Raw genomic sequence first — 27,174 nt, 5'->3', positions numbered from 1 at the left:
TTGGTATGTGCTTGTAAATAGGAACACTCATTTGTAATAGAGGCCCTGTCAGCTGGAGATGTTTAGGTTAAAACAAGTGTTAGGGGGTTATTTGATCATGGTTCTAGACACACTTCTGCTGAAATCTGCATTTAAGGCAAGATAAAATCTCTTCCTTTTTGCAGTTTGCATTGTTAGTTTAGGATCCAAATTGGAACTGTATTCGAGCTTTGCCTGCCAACTGGATCTTTTCAAGATTTTACTGAACGTGGAAATCTGTGAAGCAGGGAAGCACATATGTTTAAATACTATCAAGATCTATGGGTCCAAATATCTGCCTTAGCGTTTTCTTGAAAACAGCCATGTTTCAAGTAGGCTTTTTGAATTTCCACTTAAAAGCAATGTCTTGAGAGTCTAAGAACTGGGGGACACTTCCTTTCAGAATGGCAAACATCTGTTCTGAATAACCAGGTCTTTGCAGTTCTGTGTTATTCCTACTTCTTATAACATGTTGTAGTGAAAGTGTTTGGAATGATGGGTTGTGTTTGTTGTGTGTGATTCCTATAGAATGCAGGAAACGGACAGCTTCACTTTAAATGGTGTTACTGGCATCAGAGGTAAAGCTACCCATGTCTTCTTCCCCTTTTAATTTGCAGTCTGCAGGAATCTTAGCTGAAAACAGAGAGATCTGTTTCTACATGTGAATGATCTCTTTGTGCAAGGGGCCGGGGGAGGTGGAATTCCCCCGTGTTCCTTGGGAAAGAGATACCACAGAAACGTGCTGCAGAAATTTCGTGCAGAAGAGGAAGGTGTTGGTTGTTGTTAGTTTTTTATTCTGCAGCAGGAGGAAAGTGGGACAAGATGAACAAATGGAAACTCTTTGCTTCTCTCCCTTCCAAATTACTCTAGAAAAAGGCAAAACAAGCGAGACTGATGATACAACTGTAGCTGGGAGTGCTTCTGTGGAGTCCTGGCCTCTGCCAGCTGCATGATTTTTTCTTTTCCTCAGTCCTGCCAGATGGGAAATGCTGGATGGAGAAAAGAAAATAGCTGGGCAAGCACAGCCCCACGGTTTTTGTCCCTATGTAAGTTATTGATTTACAAAACAGGTTCTCAGGAAGACGCTGCACGAGCTAAATCTGGTTTTTGTGTTCTTTGACATATTAGAATCTAGTCAAAATACATTTCTTCCCATCTGGGTAAAGAACATGCTTGCTGTCTCAGGAACACTGTGTCTTCCTGGGTACGGAAAAATGAAAGATGGGAGGGGAAACAGCTCACCACATCACAGCTGAGAAGCTGGTATTTATTCCACACTTCTCTACTTGTTTAGGCTGTTCCCAGTCCTGTATTCTAATTTCTCTGTACTGCTGGAGCTGACTTCATTTTAGGGCGATTTTCTTCCTCCCTGGCCTACATATTTAGTATGTTCACTACGGAATGACTTGAAAATGTTGAAACCAGTCTGGTGTTCTTTCCTGCTTTCAGTGTGAAGATGAGCTGCCCAGCATCCAGGAAGATACAGCTGAAGCAGGGCCTGAAGACAGAGTGGATGTTCGATACCTGCAATGGTTAAACGGGAGGCTGAGGTTGCAGTGGTGCAGTTTGCACGCTCAGCACCAAGAGCAATGCAAACTTTTGCACAAGGTAAATGATTCTTCTAACTCACTATGGCACAGTTTATTATTTAAAAGCCTTGTCAGCTGGAGCTAAACGTACAAATTATTCTTGTCTGCTAGTTCTGCATTTTCTGTAGATAAGAGCGAATTACTCTGAATATTAACACCTCTGTCTTTGCCCAATGTGGCAGAACCATGAGAAAATGTAGTATGTTCAGTGTTTGTAAGGTTGTAGTTGTATAAAAGTCTCTTTTGCAGGTTGGCACATTAGTCACTTCTGCACCCACAGGCTGCTGTTTTTCACAGAAAATGCCCGGTAGAAGCAAGACAGAGCATTCTGGTTCCCCAGACAAGAAGTAGCGATGCAGAACTCTAAGTTCACTGGAAATATGGATTCGAAATGTTAAGCATAAGTATTGAAAATAATAGCAAAAGAAATGCAAAATCTCTTTCCAAAGAACTAGGGCACATCTCAGCAGAACCCAAAATTTACCTGCTTTTAAATTAGGGATCAGTAATAGTCTCTACACTGCTGAGGTTCCAGTTCTCTTCCCATTTGAATGTTTAGATGCCTGTCTAATCACAGGCATCTGGGAGCATTATGTCTGTTTAGGATGGAACCACCCTTCAGTCCCAAAGTCGACAGTGATGGTGACTTCTGGAGCAAATTAAAAAATACGGTTCTTAAGATAGTCCTAAAAGTCATTAAGTATTGCTTTCCCTAGGTTCCCTTTCTCCATTTATATTTCTTTAGATGACTTAAATGGAGCCAGCTATTACTGTACTCAAAACCTTCACAGAAAACCTTTTTTTGAGACAAAAAATGGTTTGGGGAAATTTCTTCCCAAAGTACACATCAAAAAGTTGTCAGAATCATCTTCGCCTTTGAATGAAGATGCCTTCCTGGTTTTAAATCCTGTGTCTGACAGAGCAGTGCTAAAAACCGTAATGAGGTTACATTTTGTTCTTTCCGTGCACTGATTGCTAGGGCAGATGTCTGATTGACAGCCCTAGGGAAGAGGGATCAGGTGCTGTGTGTGCAGCATCTAAAATAACCTTTTGTTTCTCAGTGACCACTGCTGATGTGCTTCCCTGACCTGGGAACAAAGGTGGCAATTCCCTCTAAGTGCCCGTGCAGTCCTTGACTTTTTGCACTGTGATCACAAGATGGTGAAGGGGTTGGGAGGGATGAATCTCAAATGAAATGATTGGCATCTTCTCCCCCTGATAAACTGCCTCTGTTTAAAGTATGCTGGTTTTTCTAGTAGGTGAGGCAGATGCCTCCATAACTCATCATCAGCGCTCTGATTTATGTGAGACTTGACAGTAACAAATCATTAGTCAGCTCCAGTGCCTCAGCTTGCAGTTAATGAGGCCGAGGAAGAATTAAAAGCAGGTCAAACCTGGGAGCTCAAGTACAAACAGAGAGATTCTCAACGGTCCAGATGAGGCACTGAGGTAATGAAGAGATGTGCTGATGGGGCAACATGCTAAACTCGTTGTCAGGGGAGATGAGAGAATGATGACCCTCCCGTGGAAGTCGTACTTTGAGATAAACCTGGACTTTCCTTTACCCCTTTGTGGCTAACTAAGGCAAAATGTGTGCTAAAGTTAGGGCAGTCAGACAACTGCGAGAGACAGGTTGTTATGCTGCAGGTCCCTGGACCAGGATTTGCAGAATCTGGAGGAATAAGCAGGAGGGAGAATTGTGTTTCTGTTCATCCAGTTTCCCAGAGCTGTCATTACTGCCTTCTCCAGCAGCCTTTGCTGGCCTGAACTGAAGGCATGGTGATGATTGTCACTGTCAGGGCTGCCACCGTGGGGGTGCACAAAGGAGGATGGAACTGAGCCCAACTCCTCCACATGTGAACCCACACGGATATTATGTGTGCAGCTGTGGGAGTTCTGTTCTGAGCTGTAATGAAGTGCAGTGCTCTGATTTAAGTTTCAGTGTGAATTAAAAGCAGGAGTATAGAAAGGTGAATGGGACTTTGGAAGGACTTCATTACAGTGCAATGTTAATGTTAGCATTTATGGTAACACAAAATATAACATACTTACACAATTTTAACAGCTGCATAAACAATAATTGATATTTCCTGGCTCTTTCTAGAGAAATTGCTTTTACTACCGCATTAATTTCAAAACTTTTAAACTATTCTGTGTGTTAAAAGGCTGAACTGATCCAGTATGACCTCTATATGAGTTGCTGCTTTCCTCTAATAAACCACAAACACTGTATGCAAAAGGCTAATGAGTGTTATGTTTTTTAATTATGCTGACAGATTTGCAGAGGGCTTTCTCTACTGAATGATAATTACGGCTTTTACTCAGTCTGTTTGATAATGTACCAGGTTATGTGCCTCAGCTGTGGAACAATATTATTTACTACTGACCAGGAGCTATAATTTTTGTCAGCTAGTGGTGACACTTCTGTAGATTTCATTCTGTGACTCACACAAGCCCTGAAATGCCATTTTCTCTATTTGGGCCTTTCTGAGAAGAACCCAACGCAGTTGGAAAATACGTTCTTACTCAGAAGATGACTGCTCTTCCTTCCACTCTGTGTTTTTTGTATGAATATTGCTGTGTCCTCTATCTACTCTGTCCTGCCTGCAGCCACCTGAGGTTGATGGGATGAATTTCTGCAGTCCCCAAGAGAGGGAAGCCTCCCTGGAGCTGCAGCAGGTCCTGTGCTGGGAATTGCTCGTTAGGGGGCCTGCCTGGCTGTTCCTCTTTGCTGGCTGATCTGATGAGCGTCTTTGCAGTGTCTTCAGCTCCCCGAAGGCGTGTTGAAGCTACAGAAGCACACATGTCCTGCTGTAGGAGGAAGACTTCCTGAGGGAAATCTTTAACCTCTCTGTTTGTGAGGAATTTTGCAGCCTGAGGCTATGAGCTGTTGAGTAACATTTTAATGACTTCTTGACATGGGCAGGTTGGCTGGCTTTGAAAGTACGATGTAGTAATAGCATTCTAATTCCCCCGAAATTCTCAGTGGTGCATATTTACCTGGTATGCCTTCACATACATGGGAATGTGGAGAATAAATTACTGTGCTAAGGCACGTCTCTTGCTTCTTTCTATTCTCTTTCTTTTTCTTTCTGTCAAATGCCAGAAGAATATCCATCTGCCCAGGTTTTGATCCCTCTTGAATTCATAGGAGAGAGCAATTGTTTTTATTTAGTCTTTGAGTAACCGCTTCACCTTAAAAACCATGAGTGAGAAGCCTTGCATGGCTTCAGCAAAACGGGAACCTATGTAGTTTAAGACTTTCATTTTTGGGGGCTGTGTTAAATGCACTGTGCCACAATCAGCCTGTTGTAAAAACAGAGGAACAGGTGAGTTTCTGCAAAACTGATGGATTTCCTGGGGGTATTTTCAGCTATCTTCCATCCTGAAGTAGTGGAGGGTTACATCAGGTTCGGAGATGAATTATTTTTTTTTCTTTTTTTTAAGCAGGTGAAACTCTGATTATGAGCTGTACTTATGGATTAGTAAGAATAAAACAATATTAAATGGAATTCTCAGTGATAGAAGAAGAGTTTAACATAATCGGAATTATCAGATCATGGTAAAGCAACAATAATGGTTTTAATATGCTTGGAAACGAAGAGCAAGGGTTGTATTGTCAGTAAGAATGCAGAGCAGCACTGGGAATTACCACCTATGAATGGAGTGGTTTCTTGTGCCCCCTCTAAGATCAACAATATAAAATAAGATGTAGCAGTGTGTTGTAGTGCAGTGGATTGGATGGGTTGTATCTGTATTTCTGAGGTAGTAAGAGTAAAGGGACAAGGGCAAAGTCTTGATCTCTGAATAACAGAGGGCAGGGACTGGTGCTGGGTAATTACCTCATTGGCAGTAATTTATGAGTGAGCTAAACTGCAATTGTTAGATGCATCTGTATCTTGACGTGAAAAATCTACCATGTTACTCTGGGGCTCGCTACTTTATTTATATATTTTTTGTCTATTTGGTTTGAAAATCTTCGCTTATTTCCCCTGAGGTGAATTTGCCATTAGAGCTCAGGAACACATTCTTTAATGCAGTAGAATGTTTTCCCCTCATGCAAATGTGTGTGAACCACGAGCAATCCCCCTTTTCATCTTCTCTAGGTGAATTAGGCACCCTGCAGGAAGAGCAGCTTGTCTGGCCTCAAGGGCATTTAGGAATTGGTGCTGGAAGCTCCCTAGAAGTGGTGCTGGGTGTGGGGGGCTGTGCCTGTGCTCTCTTGCACAGGTTAGCGTGAGATTAAATCAGACCTGCCTCCACCTTGGATATTGCAGTACCAAGGAGCAGCAGCTGTGTGTGTTCTGCCTCTCACCCTCTCACCTGCCACTCCTGCTGTGGTGCTCTTTCCCTCTTTAAGCTTTGTTTATCTTCTGTTAGTTATCAGGAAGAGATAGCAAAACCACAAATACTGGCTTGTTTCAGTATCCATCTAGTCTGGTCTCAGGGGAACACCTTACTCCTCTGTTGTTACAGCTTGATTTGTTTTGGGCTTTACCCAGGGACGCTGCTGCCACCTCCCTTGGAGCAGGGGCTGAAATCCACTGCTAGTGCCGGGGGCCCAAAGGTTTGGCAGGCAGAGTTACACAAGAATGCAGCAGGGAGAGGAGTGGCAAGTGGAAGGCAAGAACATTGTGTGGGGAGGCGCTCTTTTATTTTTAAACTCGCCTAGCTCTGCACATGTGACAGATGGTTGTCACCAGCAGTGAGTTTGGGGAGAGGAACGCTAAAATATTCTGAAGTTTCACAGAAGGGTTGATAATTACCCAGTGCCTGTCAACTTTAAAATAGTTGTCAATACCCAAGTGTGCGATAAAGTTCGTATTAGAATAAAGGAAGGGAAGCAGGAAACATTCTCTGTCTTCTGGCAGAAATATTAATGAAATATGAGTGATTGTCTGACAAATGTGCGCTGCTATCTTGTTTGGCAGCTGCAGTTATTACAGTAACAAGGGGATCAGCTCTGAATAGGAGGAATTGCTTTTTATTGTTCCCTTGACTAACTTGGGAAGCTTCTTCATCGAGTAATTGATGATACTATCACCAGTGCAGCTGGGACAAGGTCTTGGTAAGCAAAAGCCAATAGCGTAGAGCAGCAAAAGAGAACTTTACTGTAACTAGGTAGCATTTTCTTCTTGAAAGAAAGAAGTAAAAATTATTCTGAGAGTATACATTAGCTCAGTTAAGACTGCCGCTGTCTGTAAGTGGTTTCTTCTTTCATGCCATGCACCAGACCATGTGTAAGGAAAAAGACTTGAAGACAGGATGAAGAGAGAAGCCTTCAGTTTTACTGTGGCGGCAGTGGTTGCGATTCCTGCACGTGGCTGTGGCAGTGCTGCCAGATGAACCATTTTGTGTGGTTGTGGTGCACGTTCATCCTTTCCATTCTGGCTGTTGCATTGGTGGTAGTACTCACACTTGGTTGTATCCGTTGGGAAAAGGTTTGTAAGCACTGATCACATCACCCTGCCAACCCACGCAGCTGTTGGGTGGTAGTTAATGATGTTAATGATCTGCTCCTTGCTCTGACAAGTATCTTTTAAATTGATCTGTTCCAGATCCACTTATTCACAAGTGGCTCCCACATGGACCAGAACCTCGGACATTTTTCTGTCACAGAAACAGATCTCATTAGACAACCAGAGAACTACAAGCAGGTAATGCTTCTCCTTGGTAATTCTTGGATGCTCAGTATGCTTTACACAAACATTGTGAAGACTGCATTCCTTGTAACATTTTTTTTTTAAACTTAGTTTGCTGCAGAAATAAGGGCTTATATATTGAATTTTCAGTTTCTTCACTTATTTGTATTCACCAAATCTGGTTTGATGGAACATATGCCCAAAGGTATCAGGGTAAGTTTTATAAAACTGGGAGACAAGGAGTGGGAAGAGACCTGACTGAAAGTGCCACTGGAGAAAAGGCTTGTAGAATAAAACACTCTAGATAAGACTTGCTGTTGTATCCTGCCAGTAACCACATCTGGGCCAGTCAGGCACAGTGTCTGCCTGTGGCCCTGCCTGAGCAAGACAGAAACTCTAAGGACAACATAATTTTTCCCAGTGTACTGTTTTACCCTGAAGGATAAATTCCTACTGCTCTCAATTGCTTAGTTATCGTAGGTGTTTCAGTTCATTATCTGAAATAGTTTAATTCACATCTTTTAATGCAGTATAATACATTTGTTTTAAAAAATCACTTTCTAAAAGTTCATTCAGTGTGAAACTGAAACAAGATGGAAATTTCAAGCTCATTCCTAACAAAATCAATATTTGGCAAATTTCTGCAGTCTGTCCAGACCTGTTTGCTCAAAGAAGATATTCTTTCTGCTGTTTGCTTAAGAATGAAAGTGGGCATTGTAAATATTCTGCACAAAGAAATTCAGGAAAGTAGATTTGAAGGTGAGAGGATAGTTTTATGTTCAAAGCCCCTAAAGTAAAGTGCACATTATTCTTTCATTGCCGAGAATTTCTTGGATGAACAGTTCATATCCAGTCTCTTGGTAAGATCCATCTATTTAGACCATTTTTCCTGGAAAACTATTGTTTTTCTGGAGCAAATGGCCTTCAGTCAACTTGAGATTTCTTTTTCACTGGTGCTTTGCAGTGCCCCTCCTGTGGTGGTTGGCTCAGCAGCTCAGAACACACAGCAGCACCTTGCTCTGGATTCTGTGGTCTTCCAGACCTTAGCAAATGCCTGCAGAGGTGTGGCAGGCTGCTATTAGAAACTTCCAGGCTGTGTAGAGGGACTTTGCAGCGACCTTTTTTTCCCAAAGCCTTACTTTAAGTATGTCACTGATCTGTTGCAGTAAAGCTTAATGATACTCTTGGTATTTGGTTTTGACTGCTTTGGTAATGAATCATTCCGGGAGTTTTTTTCTTGCGTTCTGCTCCCTTTCCTGGGTGCCTGCTCCAGGTGTTCTGTTCAGGGGAGGCTCAGGATAAAATGGAAGGAGTTTTTCTGTATTGTGAGCATTGTGGGTAGGTAGAGTCAAGGAGGTTTAGTGGGCAGCTGTTGTTGTTTAGTTAAAATCAACTAAACTCTTCATTCCACCTTTCCCAGGCTTAAACAGCGAATGGATGAAAAAAAACCAGGGTGATGACTGAGGGGCAGGGTGACAGAAGATGTTTTCTTTAAATAAACTACAAGTGGCCACAGTCTATCTCCAGTTTCTGGGCTCTGTCAGGTGCAATCCCAAACAGGCTCCAGCTCCAGTGCATGTGTGTTGCAAATTCCTTTCTTGTGTCACTTACTGCTTGGACTGGTCCAAAATTGGAATTATTTGTCAGTATAACCAGCTGTGAAACTGATTATAATTGGAATTATTTGTCAGTATAATCAGCTGTGAAACTTCTTAACCTCTTAAAGCTCTCAAACCTATTCAAGAAAGGAGTTCTAAGCTGCTCTCTTGTGCCTAATTCTAAAACAAACAGGAGAAATTGCAGGAAGTCATCACAACACTTGAGTATAGATGTTTTTGAGAGCCTTATAATTGTTATGGTCACCATTTGAACATTCTTTGTAGATTTTGTCTCCCCTTACGTTTATTTCCCAAAAGCAGCTTCTGGAAGTAATATGCTCAGTGTGTATGAAGAGCCTGGTACAGTGAAGTGGTATGGGCTGGAAAAAGGCATTGTTGTTTTGAGTGTCACTTTTCCAGATGGATCTGATACTCAGTATGCAAAGTAATGCTGCTTTGGAAAATTTAATAAAAAGCCTCTAATTTTCAAATATCTTGCTAAGATTAAGTAAATTATGAGTATTTGAATGGCTTGGTTTTCAAATATTGGTGCAGATGGCAGCACTCTGCCAAATGTTTTTTTCCAAAAACTGTGAATTTATTTTTTTTCTTTTCAAGTAAATGAAGCATTTCTCTTAATGTTGCCTCAAGTAAGAACCTGCTGCATGGATCAATAAAAAGAGCGAGCATGTCAATATGCTTCACTGTAATGCACCCCTCTTGGTGGATGGTGTCATGAATTCCTTCTCATCTTGGGCATCCTTCAAAGCCTAGCAATGCAAAGTGGATCGAAGCGTCAGAAATTCGCCATAACAGAAGGTACTCGGGCTTTTCTTTTTTAAGCCTCGAGTTCATTTTCATCAAAAATGCCCTGCGAGAGGAGTTGCTCTGTTTGCATCAAAACAAGAGATGTTTAGTCTGACAGGAAAAGTGTGATAGGATACAGATAGCTGTGAAGTCAAGCTTCACTTTATGAAGTGTAAAAGTCACGCTGCTCCTTTTCTACAGAAGACGCATATTAACTTACTTAAAATGTTCTTTCCTCGAATTTTTGACTGTAAAACACTTTTAGTGCTTTCATGTCCAGGGATTTTACTGGACATTATTATTCCTCTATCATCATAAATGTCTTTGTCAGATTCATAAGGCTGGAAGTTTTCCAAACCTAATGGTTTTAATTACGTTTTTCTCTAGCGAGGCATCATCAGAGCTCCAGCTTTTGCTGTGGTTTGGCTGTGGTTGTGTGTATGTGTGTGGCTGTGAACTGCAGGCCACTGCTTTGCTTGGTTCCTGTGCTGCCTGGGGCTCTCGGTGCAGGGGAGGTGCTGTTATTTCAGCTGCACTGCAGTTTCCAGTGGAGGCACAGAAGTGCCTCGATCGGTGGGGATGGTTCTAAAGCTGTTTGCTGGAGCACGCAAATTGAGGAGCTTTGGGGGGCTCACTGCATCTTTTCTTGAAAATCTCTTGCACTTAACACTTAGTGTCCTGAAATATAGTCCAGAGTACCTCGAGTCTCTTGTGTTCTGATGCATTTTCCAAGCTGATGGGTACTGCTTGTTTTTAAAAGCAGCTGGGGTAAGGTGGGAGGCTGCTGCTGTTTGCCAGCCTGAAATATCTCAGGGCAGGACTGGAGTTCTGTCTCTGGCACTGCAGCTAATACAGCTGGGAAGCACACCTGGGAGAGCATTCAGGGTCAACCACATCTGCCCCAAACTTCCCAGGGCAGTAATCATTTCCAAGGATGTGGCCTCATTCCTCTTTCTTGTCTATTAAGTCCACTCATCTGAATTCTGTAAAGCAGCGTTGCCAGTTCTGAAGTTTACCTTGGGCTCAAAAAGTGTATGTTGTACTTAAGTTATTAAATTAACTTTCTCACTGAGTTGTTACTGTATAGAGATCGCTGAACTTTAAATCAAAGCACCTTAGTCCTTCAGTTTCTTCTGTCTCTTCATATACTGCTTTGTATGTGGAATTCAATCTTAGGAGAGATTAAAAGTTGAAACTCAGGTCATCGGTGCAATGTTGGCAGTGCTGGAGTGAGCACTGAAATTGTAATGAGTGAAGATGGCACCTTTAAATGCCAGTAAATCAATTTACTGAGTGTGACAGCAAATAAATAATGCAGCTGTCTGCCAGATGGACATGCAGTGAAATTTATAGGACTTGGATGTGAATAGCTAATAATTTTGTTTCAGAATTTTATGAAGAATGTTTATGTTTGTTGATCATTAACATGTTTTAAAGGTGATTTATTTGGCTTAAGAAACTAAGGTTCTTGGTAGCAAGTACATGGGAGCAAATTGTCTGTCTGACTTTGCATGCATAATATATGGTCAGTTCCATGCCCATAAAAGATTCAAGTGAGCTTTAGCTCTCCAAGCAGCAGGGATTGGGTGGGATGGGATGGTACAGGTGTAGCACTGATCTGCTTTCTGGACTGTTGATTTATCAGGAAGGGACACCAGTGTGAAATATCTGCATGGCTTCCTTTACTCAGGTGGGATCCATAATTTCTTACTGGGTCATTTGAGGGGTAACTGATCAAGATGTGAGGTAGGTTGGTAGTGAACCCTAAATCTTGTGGCAGTTTCCATTTAAAACATCTGTCCCAGATGGCTGTTACAGATGGGTGACACGACAGGTTTATTCTCTGAGTAACAGCCCGTGGTTTGAATTCATGCAAAGCATTAAAGAGCTGCTGTTCTTTCCAGAACAAGTGCATTCAGATTGGATGCATTAGGAGCTGATAGTCTTGGAATTCTCAGAAATGTTGAATGTGCATTTAACAGTTACTTTTTCAGGAAAGTTGAGTCTTCAGCTGGTGTCATGGGCTCATGCACTTGCATAAAGCGCCCTGTATCTGCTGAAGTTTTTATCTTCTAGAGAAAACTTTTATCTTAAAGAGAAACCAACGATTTCAGTGCATCCAAGGGACAGCACCACTCCTGGAACGTGTGTGCGAGCAGAGCTGCAAAAGTAAGGTCTGTCAGCTAACACAAGTTATTTGTCTGGCCGCCGAATAATTACTGTGCTGTTGCACTATCCCCAGAAATGGATCCCAGGTCGTTCACCCTGTTGGGTGGATGAAAATGGAATGAGTGTGGCAGGACAGTTCTAGATGCTGTGTCCCAGGCTATATTTGGTGTCCTTGTGTTGGCTGTTTGGGACTTCCTGGAATGTTCCCGGCGGTGACAGGCGCTGAATGAAAATAAACAGTTAACCCCCTCTGATAAGCTTGACACCATGTCACATTATTGATTTGACACAGACCTGTGCCAGTATTTCTGTAATCAACGCTGTTGTGGTCTTGTATGGTGAGGTGAAGGATATGTAACCTTATTTGAATTTCAAAGAGCCTGTTAGGGAGCCATCTGATATTTTATAATGTCCTTCCATCTGTTGTACAAGAAGCAGTTCAAGCAACACATTTCTCAGAGTGTAGATAGCAATGGAAAAAAATGACGTTCATCCTATAGACCGTGATGCTGCTGGGGGTGGGGAGAAGATTTAAGTCAGGAAACGAAGGCTTGTACTGCATATGAATCCCAGAAAAACGATTTGGTGTTAAGTGAAAAAATGACCTTGAGCTTCAAGGACAAACTGCCTTCATTGGTATAAATTGTCATAGATTCATGATCTTCTGTGGTGCTCTGGCAGTTAATTCTGTTTGGCCTGGCCCTCAGCTGTTTGTGTTTATTGTTTCATTCCCTTGGTAAAAGCCACAGTTCTGTCATTTCTGTCCTGGGATGGGATCAGTGTTTTTTGTTGTAGCTCTTGTTCTAACTGAGGCAGCTTTGCCTATTTGTCATCATGTTTTACTTTTCTGGAAGGAAAAAAAAAACAACTTGAAATTTCTCAAATGGTTCCTGCATAAAAAATAATATAGCATAAGAGTAGCTGCACTGGGGCTTGTGAGTGTTTGTGAAAATGTAGGGTTTTCCTATTTTGGTTTTCTTTTTGCGCCTGTTCTGTCCAAAATCCTTCCTTGGCCAGTCCTGCTGTCAGAGAAATGTTCATGAAGTTGCATTTTACTAGGAGTCGTGCCAGGGTCTGTGTGAGCTTTTCATAGAAAGAACTAAGTTTTCAAGGTGGGCAGACTGTGTTGCTGCAAATGAGATTAAAAGTGGAGAACAATTTTCCCCAAAGGAGCACAAAGTTCTGGGAGCAGTAGCTCAGAGGAGACAGCCAAGCCCTGGAGAATGTAAACACAATGATATTTTAGACTTACTCTACACACTACTGGAATTAATTTAGTTTGAATCAGCGGTGACTTCTGACCCTTTGACCAGATCTGCTTCCAGGGCTTCAGATGGACCTGAACCCTTGGATTTTGGCATTGTTAAATCTTTAGAACAACAACTAAACTGCTAGGTTCTGTAGCAAGAACATTTTATTTTATTGTTTTCTTTTACAGCTTTTTAAAGCAACAGGTTTTGCTGTGGTCCAATGCATCAAAGTTTTCACCGGTTTTTAAGCAAGTTTGTTTTTCCTTGATGATTGGTGATGGCTGCATGTTAAAAAAGTTCTTCAATGATTAAATGAGATTAAGTTTTAGAGCTGCTGACCTTTAATAAATTTCAAGGTTCACCAAAGAATTGTATGTTAGGCCCATGGACACACATGTTTTGAAAAGGTCAGTTATGACAAGTTTTTTGAATTTGCATAATTATGCTCACCACGGCACTTGGAATAAAAATAGCAAATGCTTTGTCCTTTTGAAGTATTTTCCTCTCTTCCTGTCATTAACTTGCTTTTACTAAGCCATTCCAACATCATTCAATGAAGAGCACAGGGAATGTGGACTGTGTTGAGAGCTGAAGCAGGACTCTGGGAAGGGAGAGGATGGATAGTGAAGAACCTTTTTGCTCTGGCTCTTGTCCAGTGAAGTCAGGAGCTGGGAGAGGCACATGGACAAGAAGCCTGAATGATGAGGGCATTGTGGAAGCAGGGTAGTTCTGATGTGAAAGAATTCAGATTACAGGGGTGAAAAGAAACCAAGTGAGGCATAAGGGGTTGAACATGAACAGGAAGACCAAGATTGGAGAGGAAAATTAGGACAGAGCTGTGAGTGGGGAAGGTCTGTCTAAAGACTTGAATCGTTGTCCTTGTGAGAGTCTGAGAAGTCACCCTCTCGCAGGAAATGTCATCCTTCTCCAATGATAATCTGAGTGGACAACCTCCTGATGCTGCAGGAGGAGTTTTCAAAAGTGTCTTTCTAAGAACATCCAAGTTACCCGTGATCTGAAGGGGAGCACAGTTTGATCTGAAGGGGAGCACGGTTTTGGAGTGTAAGGTGTGTTTCTTAGGAGCCATGGTGTCATTCAGAGGGCAGGGTGCCTTGTTTGTGGATCACAGCTGTGCTGAAGAAAGTGGCTGAGGAGGGTGAAGAAGGGTGGGAGAAGCATTGGGAGAGGAAGGAAGCCTTAGCAGCTGAGGCAGTTGTCCTTTGTCCTGGAGACTTCCGTGCCTTGGGATTCTCGAGTTACCCTCAGTAAATTGCTTAAACGAAACTTCCCGTGGTGGGCTGTGCACAGAGTTGCAAGTTGTTGAGCTGTGCTGGGTAGATGTATCCATGATGTGCTTTATAGTAACTCCTAAATTTCCTGAAAATCCTGTCTTGGAAGTCTCAGTTAAGACATCCAAAAGCAATGGAAGCATTTTACTTACATCTCCTTGTTTTCATTTCCCATTTGCAGCACAGCAGCAGTGCTATTATCTTGTCTCACATGGGTCATTAGGGAAGATAACTTGTTTATCTTCAAGATAAAAATTCTGCCTTTAGAATGGGATTTGAATGATGTGTGACAAATAGGGCTATGGCTTCCCTCTGAAGAGCAAACAATAATATGCCATTTGAAAGGAAAAGGGAGAGCATGTGGAGTGAGCACCAGCCAATCTGTGCCCTTGGTGAGACAGATTATGAAGGGAAACATTTTGGTTGCATAATTCTAGACCTTATACACGTGGGAGGGTCAAATTAGTGTTGTTCAAGCAGCTTGAATTCTGGCACTTTTTAACTTTGAATGCTGCAGTTCCAACTTTAGCATTTATCCTGCTGGGTTGTGCATTAGAGGTGTAAAACACGCTTACTGCCATGTGCTCTGAACAGCGCTGCCAGTGAAAGGCAAGGCTTTTTCCCCCCCTGTTAAATGACTAAATGTTTTGTGTTGCTCTTCCAACCACAGTTACTTTAGACATTTTACATGCACGGTAGTCACATTGGTGAGAAATAACATGGGAGCTGGCATTAATATTGCAGGGGAGAGCAGATCTGATGATGTATTGCATTATATATGGGGCTCCAGCACCTAAATGCTGGAGGCCTGGAGGCTCACACAAGAAATCTTGAGGGCACTGAATGATCTAGAGCGCTGGAATTGTGATGGTGGTTGTTCAAAGGAGGTTGCAATGATGGGTTTAATATGAAGGTCACCTGCAGGTTAAAATGAAATACACCCTTGATGCTGCTCTGTGATGAGCAGAGTCAGGAGTGTAGGCAGCCCTTTTCTGAGCTCACCTTCTGACCCTGGCAGAGACTCCTGGACTGCTGCTTTCTCCTTGGTGCCCTGGCATCACTCCAGATGAATGGTGGAGCAAGAACCACCTTTAAACCTCCATGGATTATGTTGGTTGAAAGGTTTATTCTTTCTCTAGCTGTCTCTGGTGTTTTGGTGGTGTAATGTCAGGAGCAGAGTGGCTGCTGTGGTGCTGGGATGGGTGGAGTTTCAGAGTCCCCAGGGAGGATAAGCTCTGTTGGAAATCCACATTTACATATGTGTGAAGATGCTCACCAGAATCCCTTTAAGTGTTGTGTTTTCTTAGTGGGACTGTCTTGATCACCTTTAAAATTTGGAATAGTTATTACTCTTTGCTTTCCTGTGAGAAGGCTCTGTTGGTTTGAAGCTTGGTACACTGAGGGTTCTTAGGACTGGAAAAAGCTCTGGTGGATTTTGTTCCTTCTGCCTGTGTGCATGGGAACCCCTCCCCAAACCTCCTGGAGCAGCAAACATCGTACAAACGGGGTGATTTAGTGATTATTTTGTATTTCCTGTAGAATAGGAGAGTGGCTACTGAGAAAACAATTTAAAACAGAAATCCAAAGAACGCTGGGTGATTTGGATATAAATTTTCTTCCTCACATTTCATTGCACGGCAAGAGTAAGTGCTAAGAAAGCCAAGGAGCTGTCAGTGACAGCATGTGCTGCCCACCCTGTGCTACATGGCAGGAACAAAGAATATTATTCCTGCTTTTTTTAATGATTCACTTACAGGAGAGGGTAGGCTGCCATGTCATTTTCCTTCCAAAATGCTGTAGGCAAATGGTTTTCAGTTTGTTTCTTGACATTTTTTCACATAAAACGTGGTTTGCTGTAGAGGTTATTAAAACCTCTTGGAAACAGTGGATCCAGGTACTCATCTGCAAAAATGAGGCAGAACAGATTCAACCCTTGTCATCCGTGTAAAATCAGAAAGAATTACAGAGGTCAAATGGCATCAAAGCTGCTTTTAGACAAGTTCATGATGCTTCTTAAGAAAGGAAAATCTTGGAAATCTCTGCCTGCTGTGCACTTGCAGAAGCAAGAGCAGTCAGCTTGTGTGAGATAATGTGCATTGTGAGTTTCTAAGGCAGACTCAAGTCGATTTTAGAAGGGAAGGCTGAAAAAAAAGTTTAATATAAATGACTTGCTTTTGAATACTTTGTGTTGTCTTGGGTGAGGAATTCCTCTCCTAAACTTCCCTGTTCATCCCTGTGCTGCTGGTGCTGCTGGTGGTTTCACTCACCCTCCAGAAGCAGGGGGGCTTGGCTTCCAGATCCTGTCTGGAAGATTGACAAGCACCTTCCAGGTCAGAGTGGAAGTTTAGGCTAGACAGGAGAAAGGAGAGTTAATTGAGGCAGTATGGAGAGGCTAGAAATGTGTGAATGACTCTTCCTCGTGCTGTAGAGAGAAAGAAGCTTCTGCAGGAGCTGAACTGCTTTAAATCTCAAAAGGTGAATACGATCAAAACAATTCTCTTTCCCTGCAACTGGCTGTGGCATCAGATGGTTTCTGCTCCTCTGATGCCTGCTGTTCCCAGCTGGTTCAGTTCCACCCGCTCTGGGACAGGCACTTTCCACCTCTGCAGTCCCCTCAGATCCTGCTGCTGGTTCTCTTTCAAAGCAGTGTGGAGTATCCCTTCCCAGGAGGAGGCAGAGACATGTCATTAAGGAGCTTTGAGAAAGGCAGGTAGGCGCAGAGGATGTGCCTGTTTGTGTGTCACTGAAGGAAAATCCTGACGGCCTCGCGGCCAGAGTGGTTACCGGTGGGTTGCAGAAGGGAGCGGTGGCACCACTGGGAAATGGTTTGGGCTACGGAGCTCAAACTGGTGTCCGGCTGTTAGCAGTGTCCCTCTGGGGTCAGCTGGTGGTGCAGTTCCCTTTAACAATAGCTGGGGGCTCGGGTGGGCACAGGGTTGCCCAGGAGTCAGCAGTGTGCCCAGGCAGCAAGGGAATCAGCTGGAATGCTGTGAGGGCGAGGGCAGGAATCCTGCAGGAATCGAGCCGGAGCGCTCGGTGTCCCTGACCCAGCACAAGGACCGGGGGCAAACCCAGTGACACCACTGTGCTGGTCAGAGCTGCAGCATGGACCAAGCCCTTCTCAGAGGTGCCCCGGGACAGGAGAAGGGACAGCAGGCACTAGTTGGAACATGAGAAATTCTGGCTGGGTAAAACAGGAAAAAATCGCCATGAATTGATCAGACTCTGGAACCAGATCCTGGAGAAGGGGACGTCTGTGGTGTTGGTGTTCAGGATTTGCTGGGCAGAGCCCTGAGCACCCTGCTTTGAGCAGGAGATTGGATTAGACACCTCCAGAGGTTCCTTCCCACCTATGTGGTTCAGCAGTGTTAGCAGGAGACCAGCTCCTTCAGCTCGCAGGCGCTGGCTTGTCATCAGCCATGAATCATTTAGCTGTTGAACTTTTTACCCAATTTCACTTTCCCAGTGCCCTTTCTTGGGAAGGATGCTCTGGGGTTTTTTTTTTGTTTGTTTGTTTGGGTTTTTTTTATTACTTCAGACAGGTTTAGTGCTAAAATATTTCTTTAGATATTTTTTTAAGCAAGGTGGCCTCTGGCTGCAGTTAGCGTCCAGTTGGAGGGAACTGGCAGCATTATATAGCAACGCTAAAGCAAATCATTCTACCTCATAGCATTTTTACCTTGATCTGAAAATTTCCCCTGGCTGCAATTTGTCACTAATATTGCTTTCAGCTAAACTTATCCATACAAAAAAAAAAAAAAAAAAAAAAAAAGGACTTAACAGAGCTGCAGTTCTGTAGTTGCCATCACCATTTTTTTGGGGATGAGTTATTGCTTAAGTACATTTTACTGACCAAGCTTATAGAGTTCTTGGACCTTGAAAAATGATGCAGTGGTTTATCATGGACTCCATAAATTGTTGGACTATATAGCAGCAATATGTTAGACTCCTCCACCACGAGAAAGGAAGGTGTCTCTGAAACACGGAATATACACGCTGTGCTGATGGGAGCACGTGGTTGTGATTGCCAGCAGCAGAGCTGATGGAATGATACTGAGCTTCGCTGCTGCTTTTGCGCTTTTGCTTGTTTTATGCCATACTTAACATAATTTGAATGCTGTGACAGTGATATACTAGAATATAATTCCACCTGAGACAATGCAGCTGGAATTAATAAGATGGAGAGACAAGGCTGAGGTATTTTGTCATCAGTTGGCGCTCGATTTTTTTTTTTTTTTTTCCCTGGTGGGAATGCTAGCAAAGCCAGTGAGGGGAGCAAGCTGCCCAGCTCAGGTGATACTTTGGGTTAGTGCAGGGAGGACAGGCAGGCACTGAGGTGCCGTCCAGTGCTGCAGCAGAAGTTGCACCAGCATCGTATCTGATGCCTGTAAGCTGAAGATGGAATTGCCACTGACCAGCTGAGGCCGGTGTGGTGAGAGATGTGTCTTATATCCACACCCAAATCCCCTGGTCATGCTGTGCTGCCTCTTAACTTTCTGTCAGAGGAGATTTCAGAGTGAGAGTGCCTTACTTGCTGATAGTTTTTGGGGATGGAGTCAGAAAGGGTCTTGCTGGTGCAGCCTAGTGGATCTTATTTGGGTATTGGACCCTGAAGGAACAAATTAAATATCAGGGAAAAAAGGGTTTGGGTGAGGAGCTTTAAAACTCCTGACTCATCTCTTAAATTGTACCTTGACGCTAACAATAGCCACTAGAAAGTGCAGAGCTGCTTGTGGAGTCTACACTGTTGTCGTTTTCATGCCAAAGAGAAATGAGTTATCAGCTTCTGTCCGAAAAGAGGCTTCTCACTCTTCTTTTGTGCCAAAGCAAAGCTATTGATGAAGGCTGATCCTGACGTGCCCCAGAACTATGATGATCTTGTGATCCCTAACTGGGGGCCTTGTGTTGTCCTGCGTCCACCTCTGAATCAAAAACACGCTTAACCCATCCAGGAAGTCAAGCAGACAGGACCACTGCGTTCTTCAGCCTCACTGCTCGTTAAAGAAGCAGACCACCGTTAAATTCATAATATTGCAATAGCTTTGGCCACAACTAAGCTGCTGCTGGAAAGCTGAACTGAACTGTACTGCTTTTCTGGATGTGAGAATGCAGCTCAGATTGTGAGGAGACTGGCGGAGCTGTTTTTATAGCCTTGTAAAATTAAACTTTGTGTGCAGTTGGCCCATGATGTTAACTCAGCTCTACTGGCAGGTATTTTTTTTTTTTTTGTTAAATAGTCAAGGAAATAGAGTTATAAAATCAGCTGTTACTCATGTTTTGCAAGAGATTTTGGATTTGTGGTTCTTTTTAAAGTTTTGTTACTTAATTTAAAGGAGTGTGAAAAAGACTAGCAAGAAAAATTAATTGACATGAGGAACTATAGCAGACTTTAAATTAGTAGTTTCTCCAGTCAGTAACACATTTTGAAATGTGTGAAAATACCTGCATGCACAAATAGTCTGTGATGACTTGTCAAAGAGCTAGGCTGGGAGAAACGGTACTCTTATCAAGTCGCAGTCTTAGACTAATCCACATATTGAATATGTTTTTAAATTAATTGTCTGTGGCCTGTTAAAAATACAGGGAAATGGGCAAGTGTATGGGGGAGAGGAAAGGAAGAGAATTAGCATGGATCATACTTTGTTCTGTGTACAGAAACAGTCTGAATAAAAACAGAAGAATAATGGTCTTTTTTTTGACATCAGCTGCATGAGGGTTTTGGTTGGCAGTACAATAATAACAGCTGTCAGGCACTACTGTGATACAATTTGATGCTTTTCTTTGAAATCCTCTAGCTGAGATTTCTCTAAAGTAAATTGTGATTTTTGGTATCTACTTGATGTACTTTAACTGAGCTAAAGGTACTTGGTACTGCCTGAAATGTGGCTCTTCAGGGATGCCAGGTTAGACACCCAAAATCATCGGTACCTTTAGGGGAAGAAAATGTGTACCTTTTTCATTCTTACATATATTTATCTTGGCTGTTGAAATATAAAACTTCAGGCTTCTTTTTCCTGGTATTTTTTCCATGTTTCTGTGGGGAAAATGCCAAGCCGTCCCTTCATTGACCCGTTCCTCTGCAAATGAATGCCATTAATACATCCCAGTTCACTCCTTATCAATGGGAAAGCTGTAATACAATTTTTATCTGCCAAATGCCTCATTCTGTTTGTTTTAAATACCGTTTTCTTTCAGTTGCATTTTAAACAGTTGTTTTCTGAATCCTTCCATGAATAGCAATTACATTTTATAATGATGATCTTTGTCATTTAAGTTTTTAACGAGTGGTTTGATTTCCTGCTCTCAGCAGTGTAAAACTGAGACAGCTCAATTGAAGTTTGAGCTGTGATGGCGAAAAAACTGGTATTGGTACGTGGAAAAGTCACATATTTTGGTTTAGGTGTTGGAGATTTTGCACATTCCAGGCATCTGGAATGATATTCCTGCACCCAAAACTGCTGTGTTTTGTATTTTATGTATTGTGTCTCCTGCAAAAGATTCAAGTCCTGCTTTCCCTTACAGCACAACCCCGCCAACAACTACAGCTGGAGGAAATTCTCATCCCTTCTGTCCTCCAAGAGCCTTTCAGATCCACTGCCTCATGATGGTTGGGCTGCAGTGCTCTCCTGCTCTGTCTTAGCTCTCAGTGATATTTCACAGAGAAATTAGAGAAGGTCTTTATTTGCCTTGTGCCTAGAGGCTGCTTATTGTTCTGTAGGTTTTTTTGCTCTTCAGCTGCCTGTATTTCACACTACTCTAGCGTGACGTTCTAGTTCTCAGGCCTATTTATTTTTGTTTCAGCATTCAAGGGATATGTGGCAATGTCTTAAACCAGCTTTGCTTCTGGAAAAATCACAATGTGGAACTGAAACTTGGAGCACTGAGTGTGTCCACCTGCAGTGTTGTTTGTTTGTCCCAGCCTGAGATGGCTGTGATATGAGATTTTTCTCAGGTTTTTTTGGTGAAGGGGGTTTCAAAACGTAGCTGTGCCGAAGTTCAGTTTGGGTTGTGTGTCCCATTTTAAGGCAAATTTATACCTAAAAAGCCTGCCTGCTGAGAGGTTCTCATTCGTTGAAGTTTGCAGGTTTTTTCAGTTAAGGGTGTTTAGTATTGGGAGAAGAAAAGATGTGTTGAATTCTTTTTGTTTCATCTGATGCTTGGTTAGGTCTCTAAAGCCTTAATCCCAGTTATGGTTTACTTCTGGTACCGTAAATGATAAAACTTTCATGAATGTTTACCCTTTTTCTTTGCATTGTTTTTGGAATGACCTTCTCCACTTAGGTTCTCTCCTGTGCTTGTGTGATGTTCAGAACTAGAATTTAGATTACACAAATGCACATTGACTAAAGCCATTCCCTATTAAATAATAATTGAATAGTCTAGATTCTCCATATTAGGTTTCCTACTAAGCCAAGCCTGTCTCAAGCCTTGAGTAATTCTCCAGAGACGTTGTCATTTGGGTGAGGTTTGCAGGGCGCAGGAGTCCAGTGCAAGTTTTCTGTCTACAGACATATATGAACTGTGATGAATTAGCAGTGTTTTGTCTCTGGGCCAAGAAACAGAATTTATTGCTGAAAGACCATTTTTTTTTTCTGTCTAACAATAAAATGGTTTTCTGAACATTTAGGCTGAGCAGGTTTTGATTAAAAATAGTTTTGCCAGTGCTACGGTAGTTGAATTATGAGCTGTGGGCATCGGAGATTAAATACTTGTTGCAGGGAGCTCTCTGGAACTGAGCCTGTGAAAAGGGTGCATTATGCTGCAAATTTATTAAATATTGATCTCTGCAACAGTCTACAGGCACTAATGATTTTTCTAATGTGGTGGTAAATAATATGAAAGAGATTAATATCTCTATAGAAAAAAGTAATTGCAAATATGTTTAAACAACATACTAGTCACACTTGTGGATGCTGAGGAAGATTCAACTTTGGCCTCTTATTGAGTATCAGTGGTTGGGCAGGGTTGGAAAGGACCACTGGAGGCCACCTGGTCCAACCTCCCCGCTCGAGCAGGAAGCACGTTACTCAGGGCTGTGTCCAGGTGGCTTTTGAATATCTCCAGGAAAAGTGTCCAAAACCACCTAGGTCATCTTGTTACCTTGGACTTCTGCTGCTGAAGCTCCCACTGTTTCCTGAAGTCTGTGATGTGCACTGGGTGCTGCACGTTTGGCTTTGGAGGTCACAACCGCGCGTTGGAGGGAGCAAGTCGTGCTCTTGACAGAGCTGCAATCCTTCTGTATCACACTGGGGTTCCCTGGCAGCCTGCTCTGAGGAAGCCCAGCTAGGCAAAGTTCACCCTCGGTAGCAAAGCTGCTGCTTGCACCAGGGGTGGTTTCTTTACAATGGCTTGAAGAAGTCGTTCCTGCAAAGCATCTGCTCTCAGCATTCATTATGGAATTGCCTCTCCACAGAGATTAGCAATTTGAATTTGTTGTTACTTTTTCAGTCAGTGTAAATATTTTAGAGCAGTAACTTCCTCCAGAAGAATGAAGGAAATGGATTTGGTTGCCTTAATTTTGTGTAGAGGGAAACACAATTTTCACGCATTATCCTTAAGCATCACTTAGATACCCATGTGAGGCACTTTTCTGACTGCCGCTTCGCTTTTTTCACGAAACAAAATTGATGCTCTTCTACGGACTTCAGTCTTTAAATTCCACGAGGAGGTGTGACATCGGGTCCTTAGTTCACTGCAAATGGGCAGGCAGCTTTAGTTACGGCTTGGGAATTCATTTTACATTTTGAGAGGTTCATGTGGCATCAGAGGTGGAACTGCTCGTGGCACGTGCATGAACTCTTGTTGGTAGTAAGTGAACAAGAAGTGGTGCTGTGTTTGGGGGGGAAAGCAGAGGTCCAGTTTGACCTTTGGTTTCTGAAATACCAGCTCTGTGATGTGTGACCTAAGAAAATGTACACCATTGCGGCTTCAAAGTGACAAAAAGCAGAGTTTGCTAAGGAGTACGAAATGCTTGTGAGAAGCTCGTGCAAAGGATGAGGCTGGAGGAAGGAAGCTGCCTGACAGAAATGTTCATTCCTAAGTGTAGGCTTGTCTTGGTGAAAATCTGTCACCCCTGGGGCATGTAGACACTGTCCTTGCAACCAAATTCAGGGCACACGGACATACAATCCATTGTCCCTTCCCAACCTTGAACATTTATTTGTTTTTATGATTTTTGCTAAGGTATCTCAAGGATATTTGTAGCACATTATTTTTTTATTGCGTTCTGCTTTATTCTCCATGCTGCAATAACATCAAAGCCTTGCAAGACCTGTAAAAAAAGGATGGCAGAGGATATTGGCATTCAGGAGCAGTGCCTAAAGTCCCTCATGGTGGAAACTCAAATGTTGGCTATTGCAGGCCTGCCTGAGGCTGCCATGGTATATTCCAGCTCTGCTGGAAACTGTCCTCCTACGACGGTTGGAGTCATCCCATTACTGATTCATGGCTGAAGCAGTCCAGTCCTGCTGTTTCTGAGGGTGTTAATAACTTAGTGAAAGGTGAGGATGCTGTGAGTAGGTGTCAGACAAATACTTTCACACAAGCTGTTCGAGTTTTGTATAACTAATGAAGGAGTTTTTTTTTTTAAAAAAAAAGGGAACAGAAGCACCCAAATGCAAAACATCCCAAAGGGTTTGAGATTAGGAGACTACTCAGGAAGCCTAGATGGTTGTTAAGGTGAGTTAACTGCAGCAGATCCTGTAGAGGTTTGGTGAAGTTTCAGAGCCATATCCTTTTAGTTGTGCTCTGAAAGCAAGCGGCATATGGCATTTCTAATATCCTAGAGAGAATAAAGATGATGACTGTGTTTTTAGTAAGATCACTCTGTTTTTGAAGGCTAAGAATGAAAAAACCCCATCCCAACCTTCAGCCCTCTTTAGCTGTAATAAGATATTCATACTGCAATCACACACAGCTCGTGACCACATTACAAAGCTACTTTAAAGTCAAGTAACTTTGCTGTTGCCTGAATATTTAATCAACTTTTTGGCTGGGTTTTATTGCAGGCCTCAGATTCCATAATGTAAGCCATTTGTGCTGTAGGTGTACCTATGGAGAAAAAAAAAAAGGAGAAAATAAAAAGGGACACAGAAAGGCGTTCTTCTACTTTTTGTATCCCAGCTGAGCTTGAAACTAGCAGAGTCATTAAGCGTAATGCCAAGTGTCTGGCCTGTGAGCAAATGTGTAATAATTGTATTTTGGATCCAGCAGTGTTTTAGAGCAAACTGCGTATAATTTCCGGCAGTTACTCTTGCAAAGTGGTTTCCTTTCTTTGGTTCCTTTATCTTCAAGTAATACCTGCGTAATAAAATTGCAAAGTCAACTCATGCTTTGCGCTTACTTAAATTATGTTATGTGCTAAGTAACTAAAGCAAACAAAGCTAGCAGAAGATAGTTGTCTGTATAAAATGGATTTGGCTGGCACTGGTCTGGTCCTTATCATTCTCCTCAAGGCCCTACACTCTTGGTGGTCAGAAGTTGCCTTTAGTGTCAGATTGGTGTTAAAATTGTTCATTTCAAAGGTGTGGTCGGAAACAAAATTGTTAAAGCTGGTCAGCTCTGATTTATAGCAAATCTGTTCATCTTATCTTTCTTTACAAGAGCCTTTTTTTTTTTTTTTTTACTGATATATAAATATTTAGTCTTGGAATGTCTCCTTCACCATGTATGTGTGTGCATACATGTGTATAATGCAGTAATTGTGAAAAAATTATCATTTGCATTGCTATAATGCAGCATCTCTCCTTTGAGTGCTCTCAAAGGGAAAGGGAGGGATTCCTCATGCAGCAGATCATGCAGTTTATAAAATATATAACATTTTAGAGGCAGTTCTTCCATGCTGTTTCAGAGTGAAGAGATGGAAGGGGATAAATTCTCTTGGAGAAACGGCTTATTTTGGTAGTCCAGAGGCACAGAAGATTTGTAGCTGGTCATTCACTAAGCATGTATATCAGAACTGTGTCTCTTTTTTCCCCTCAAAACAATATAGGAACTCACATTTATGGGTGGAAAAGCTGATGAAGTTGGTACATTTGGGATGAGGGATAAGTCAGTGATAATGGGAAAAGTGTTTTACGTCACGTTTTCCCATCTGTTTTTACAGTGTTCTTGTAAAGCCACCTGGTATTGTCCCATGTACCACCCACACTATTTTTATACCTCAGGCCAAGCATGCATTTCACGTAGTTCTCAAGTGACCAACGTTACCTGATTGCCTTTCCTTTGTCTCCTTTCCTGCAGCTGTTACAGCTCCTGGAGTCTGAGACCATGCAGCTGGAAGCCTTTCTGGAATGGAAGCAACTGGAGCCAATTTACTGGCAGTGGATGGTAATGATTCAAACTGATTTTGAGGGGTGCATCTTTCTTAGCTTTAACGTAGCTGGCTACTTCCAAAGGCCTTTAAGTCCCACAAAATTAAATGTTGCAAACCATCTGTTCAACAGCACTTGAGAAGAAGGAAAAAAAAAAAAGGCTCGGTAAAGTAAGGAATGTGTTCATAGTTCTCTTTCAATTCCTGTTTTCTTCAGTAGGACTCACCCAGCTAAGCTGAGGAATTGCAGGGCAGAATGACAGAATATCCTACAGTTAACACAAATGAAAAGGTCTGATCTTCATCTTTTTTAATAGTTATTAAACATAGTAGTTGCACATTTTTGTAAAATTGAATGGCTTTTCAGAAGAGGGCCTCTAAGCTTTATTGCAGTCTTGAGAACAACTAAATTTGTAGGCAGCTGATATTGAAAACAACTTCATTTTTTCCCAGCCAAATAGTGTGTTGACATTGCTGATTTCCCCTTGAACTGTGTTGAATGATCATAAGAAAATCAATAACCCTTTCTCTGTGCATCTTAGGATTTCTCAAGTGAGTGTAAACGATGCCATCCATCTCACTTCTCTCTATGACTTTTGCCCATTCAGTGTTGCTGAAATAATTCTTTAGCACACCACATTAGCTGTATGAGCTTACAGAATTTTGAGAATCAGTGAGCTGACTGCTAATTGCCCACGTGCCTTTTTCTACACTAAAAGCAAGGCAAAGGGCAGTGTGAAATCATCTCACCTGTCTTGAAGGGTGCTTCCAATTTCCATTAGTTCTCTAATGGTTTTTGCTTTACATGTTTACCATCTTACGGTTTTTTGGAAAGCATCAACATTTGTGCAGGACTGGCTCCCAACAGATAAAATATAACTGCAATCATTTCTGTGTATCCGCCAAAACATTTGCCTTTGACACACTGAAGAGTGTTAGCCTGCTTTCTGGAGTTAAGTTCTAAATAAATACTTGAAAACTGACTGGCAGCATCGTTTTAAACTATTCAGTATGCTGGATGGTGAATTTGCCTTTTTCTTTTGTTTCACTGATGATGGTGGTTGTTCCTGGATGCAGTAGGATGCATGGGAACGAGATGTGCTTTGAAAGGACAGTAGTTTTCTCTTTCTACCAGACTTGTGTTTTGCATTGCTGATCTGATGGATGGGGTGGTTCTGGCATAGCTGCTGCCAGCTCTTCCTGCTGGTGGTGGGCAGGAAGACAACAGAGCATGACATCACTGCAGGAACTGGAATGACTGCAGTAATCACAGAATACCCTCAGCTGGAAGGGATCCACAAGGATCATTGAGTCCAGCTCCTGGCCCTGCACAAGACAGCCCAAAAATCCCACCACGTGTCTGAGAACATTGTCTAAATGTTCATGTTACTTCACAATTCTGTCATTTAATCAATTTCAAAATAAGGCATAAATGGAAGGACTCCCAAACCCCCAAACAGCAAAGCCTTTTGCTTTATTTCCCTGCAGTTCGTTATCCTGT

General features: G+C 42.3%; 1 protein-coding gene across 1 annotated transcript in view; it reads left to right on the top strand.

Annotated features, from left to right (window-relative positions):
• Positions 1 to 27,174, top strand: part of TEDC1 (tubulin epsilon and delta complex 1) — a 66,162-nt gene that overhangs the window by 16,622 nt on the left and 22,366 nt on the right. Inside the window, exons 4-6 of the mRNA XM_040073137.2 lie at positions 1,468 to 1,626; positions 7,166 to 7,264; positions 25,604 to 25,690. Coding sequence (XP_039929071.1) covers positions 1,468 to 1,626; positions 7,166 to 7,264; positions 25,604 to 25,690 — 345 coding nt within the window. The remainder of the gene's footprint in view (positions 1 to 1,467; positions 1,627 to 7,165; positions 7,265 to 25,603; positions 25,691 to 27,174) is intronic.

The sequence above is a fragment of the Hirundo rustica genome, chromosome 9, assembly GCF_015227805.2.
Source record: "Hirundo rustica isolate bHirRus1 chromosome 9, bHirRus1.pri.v3, whole genome shotgun sequence".
NCBI classification, from domain to species: Eukaryota; Metazoa; Chordata; class Aves; order Passeriformes; family Hirundinidae; genus Hirundo; species Hirundo rustica.
This window is presented reverse-complemented; position numbering and strand designations above follow the sequence as displayed.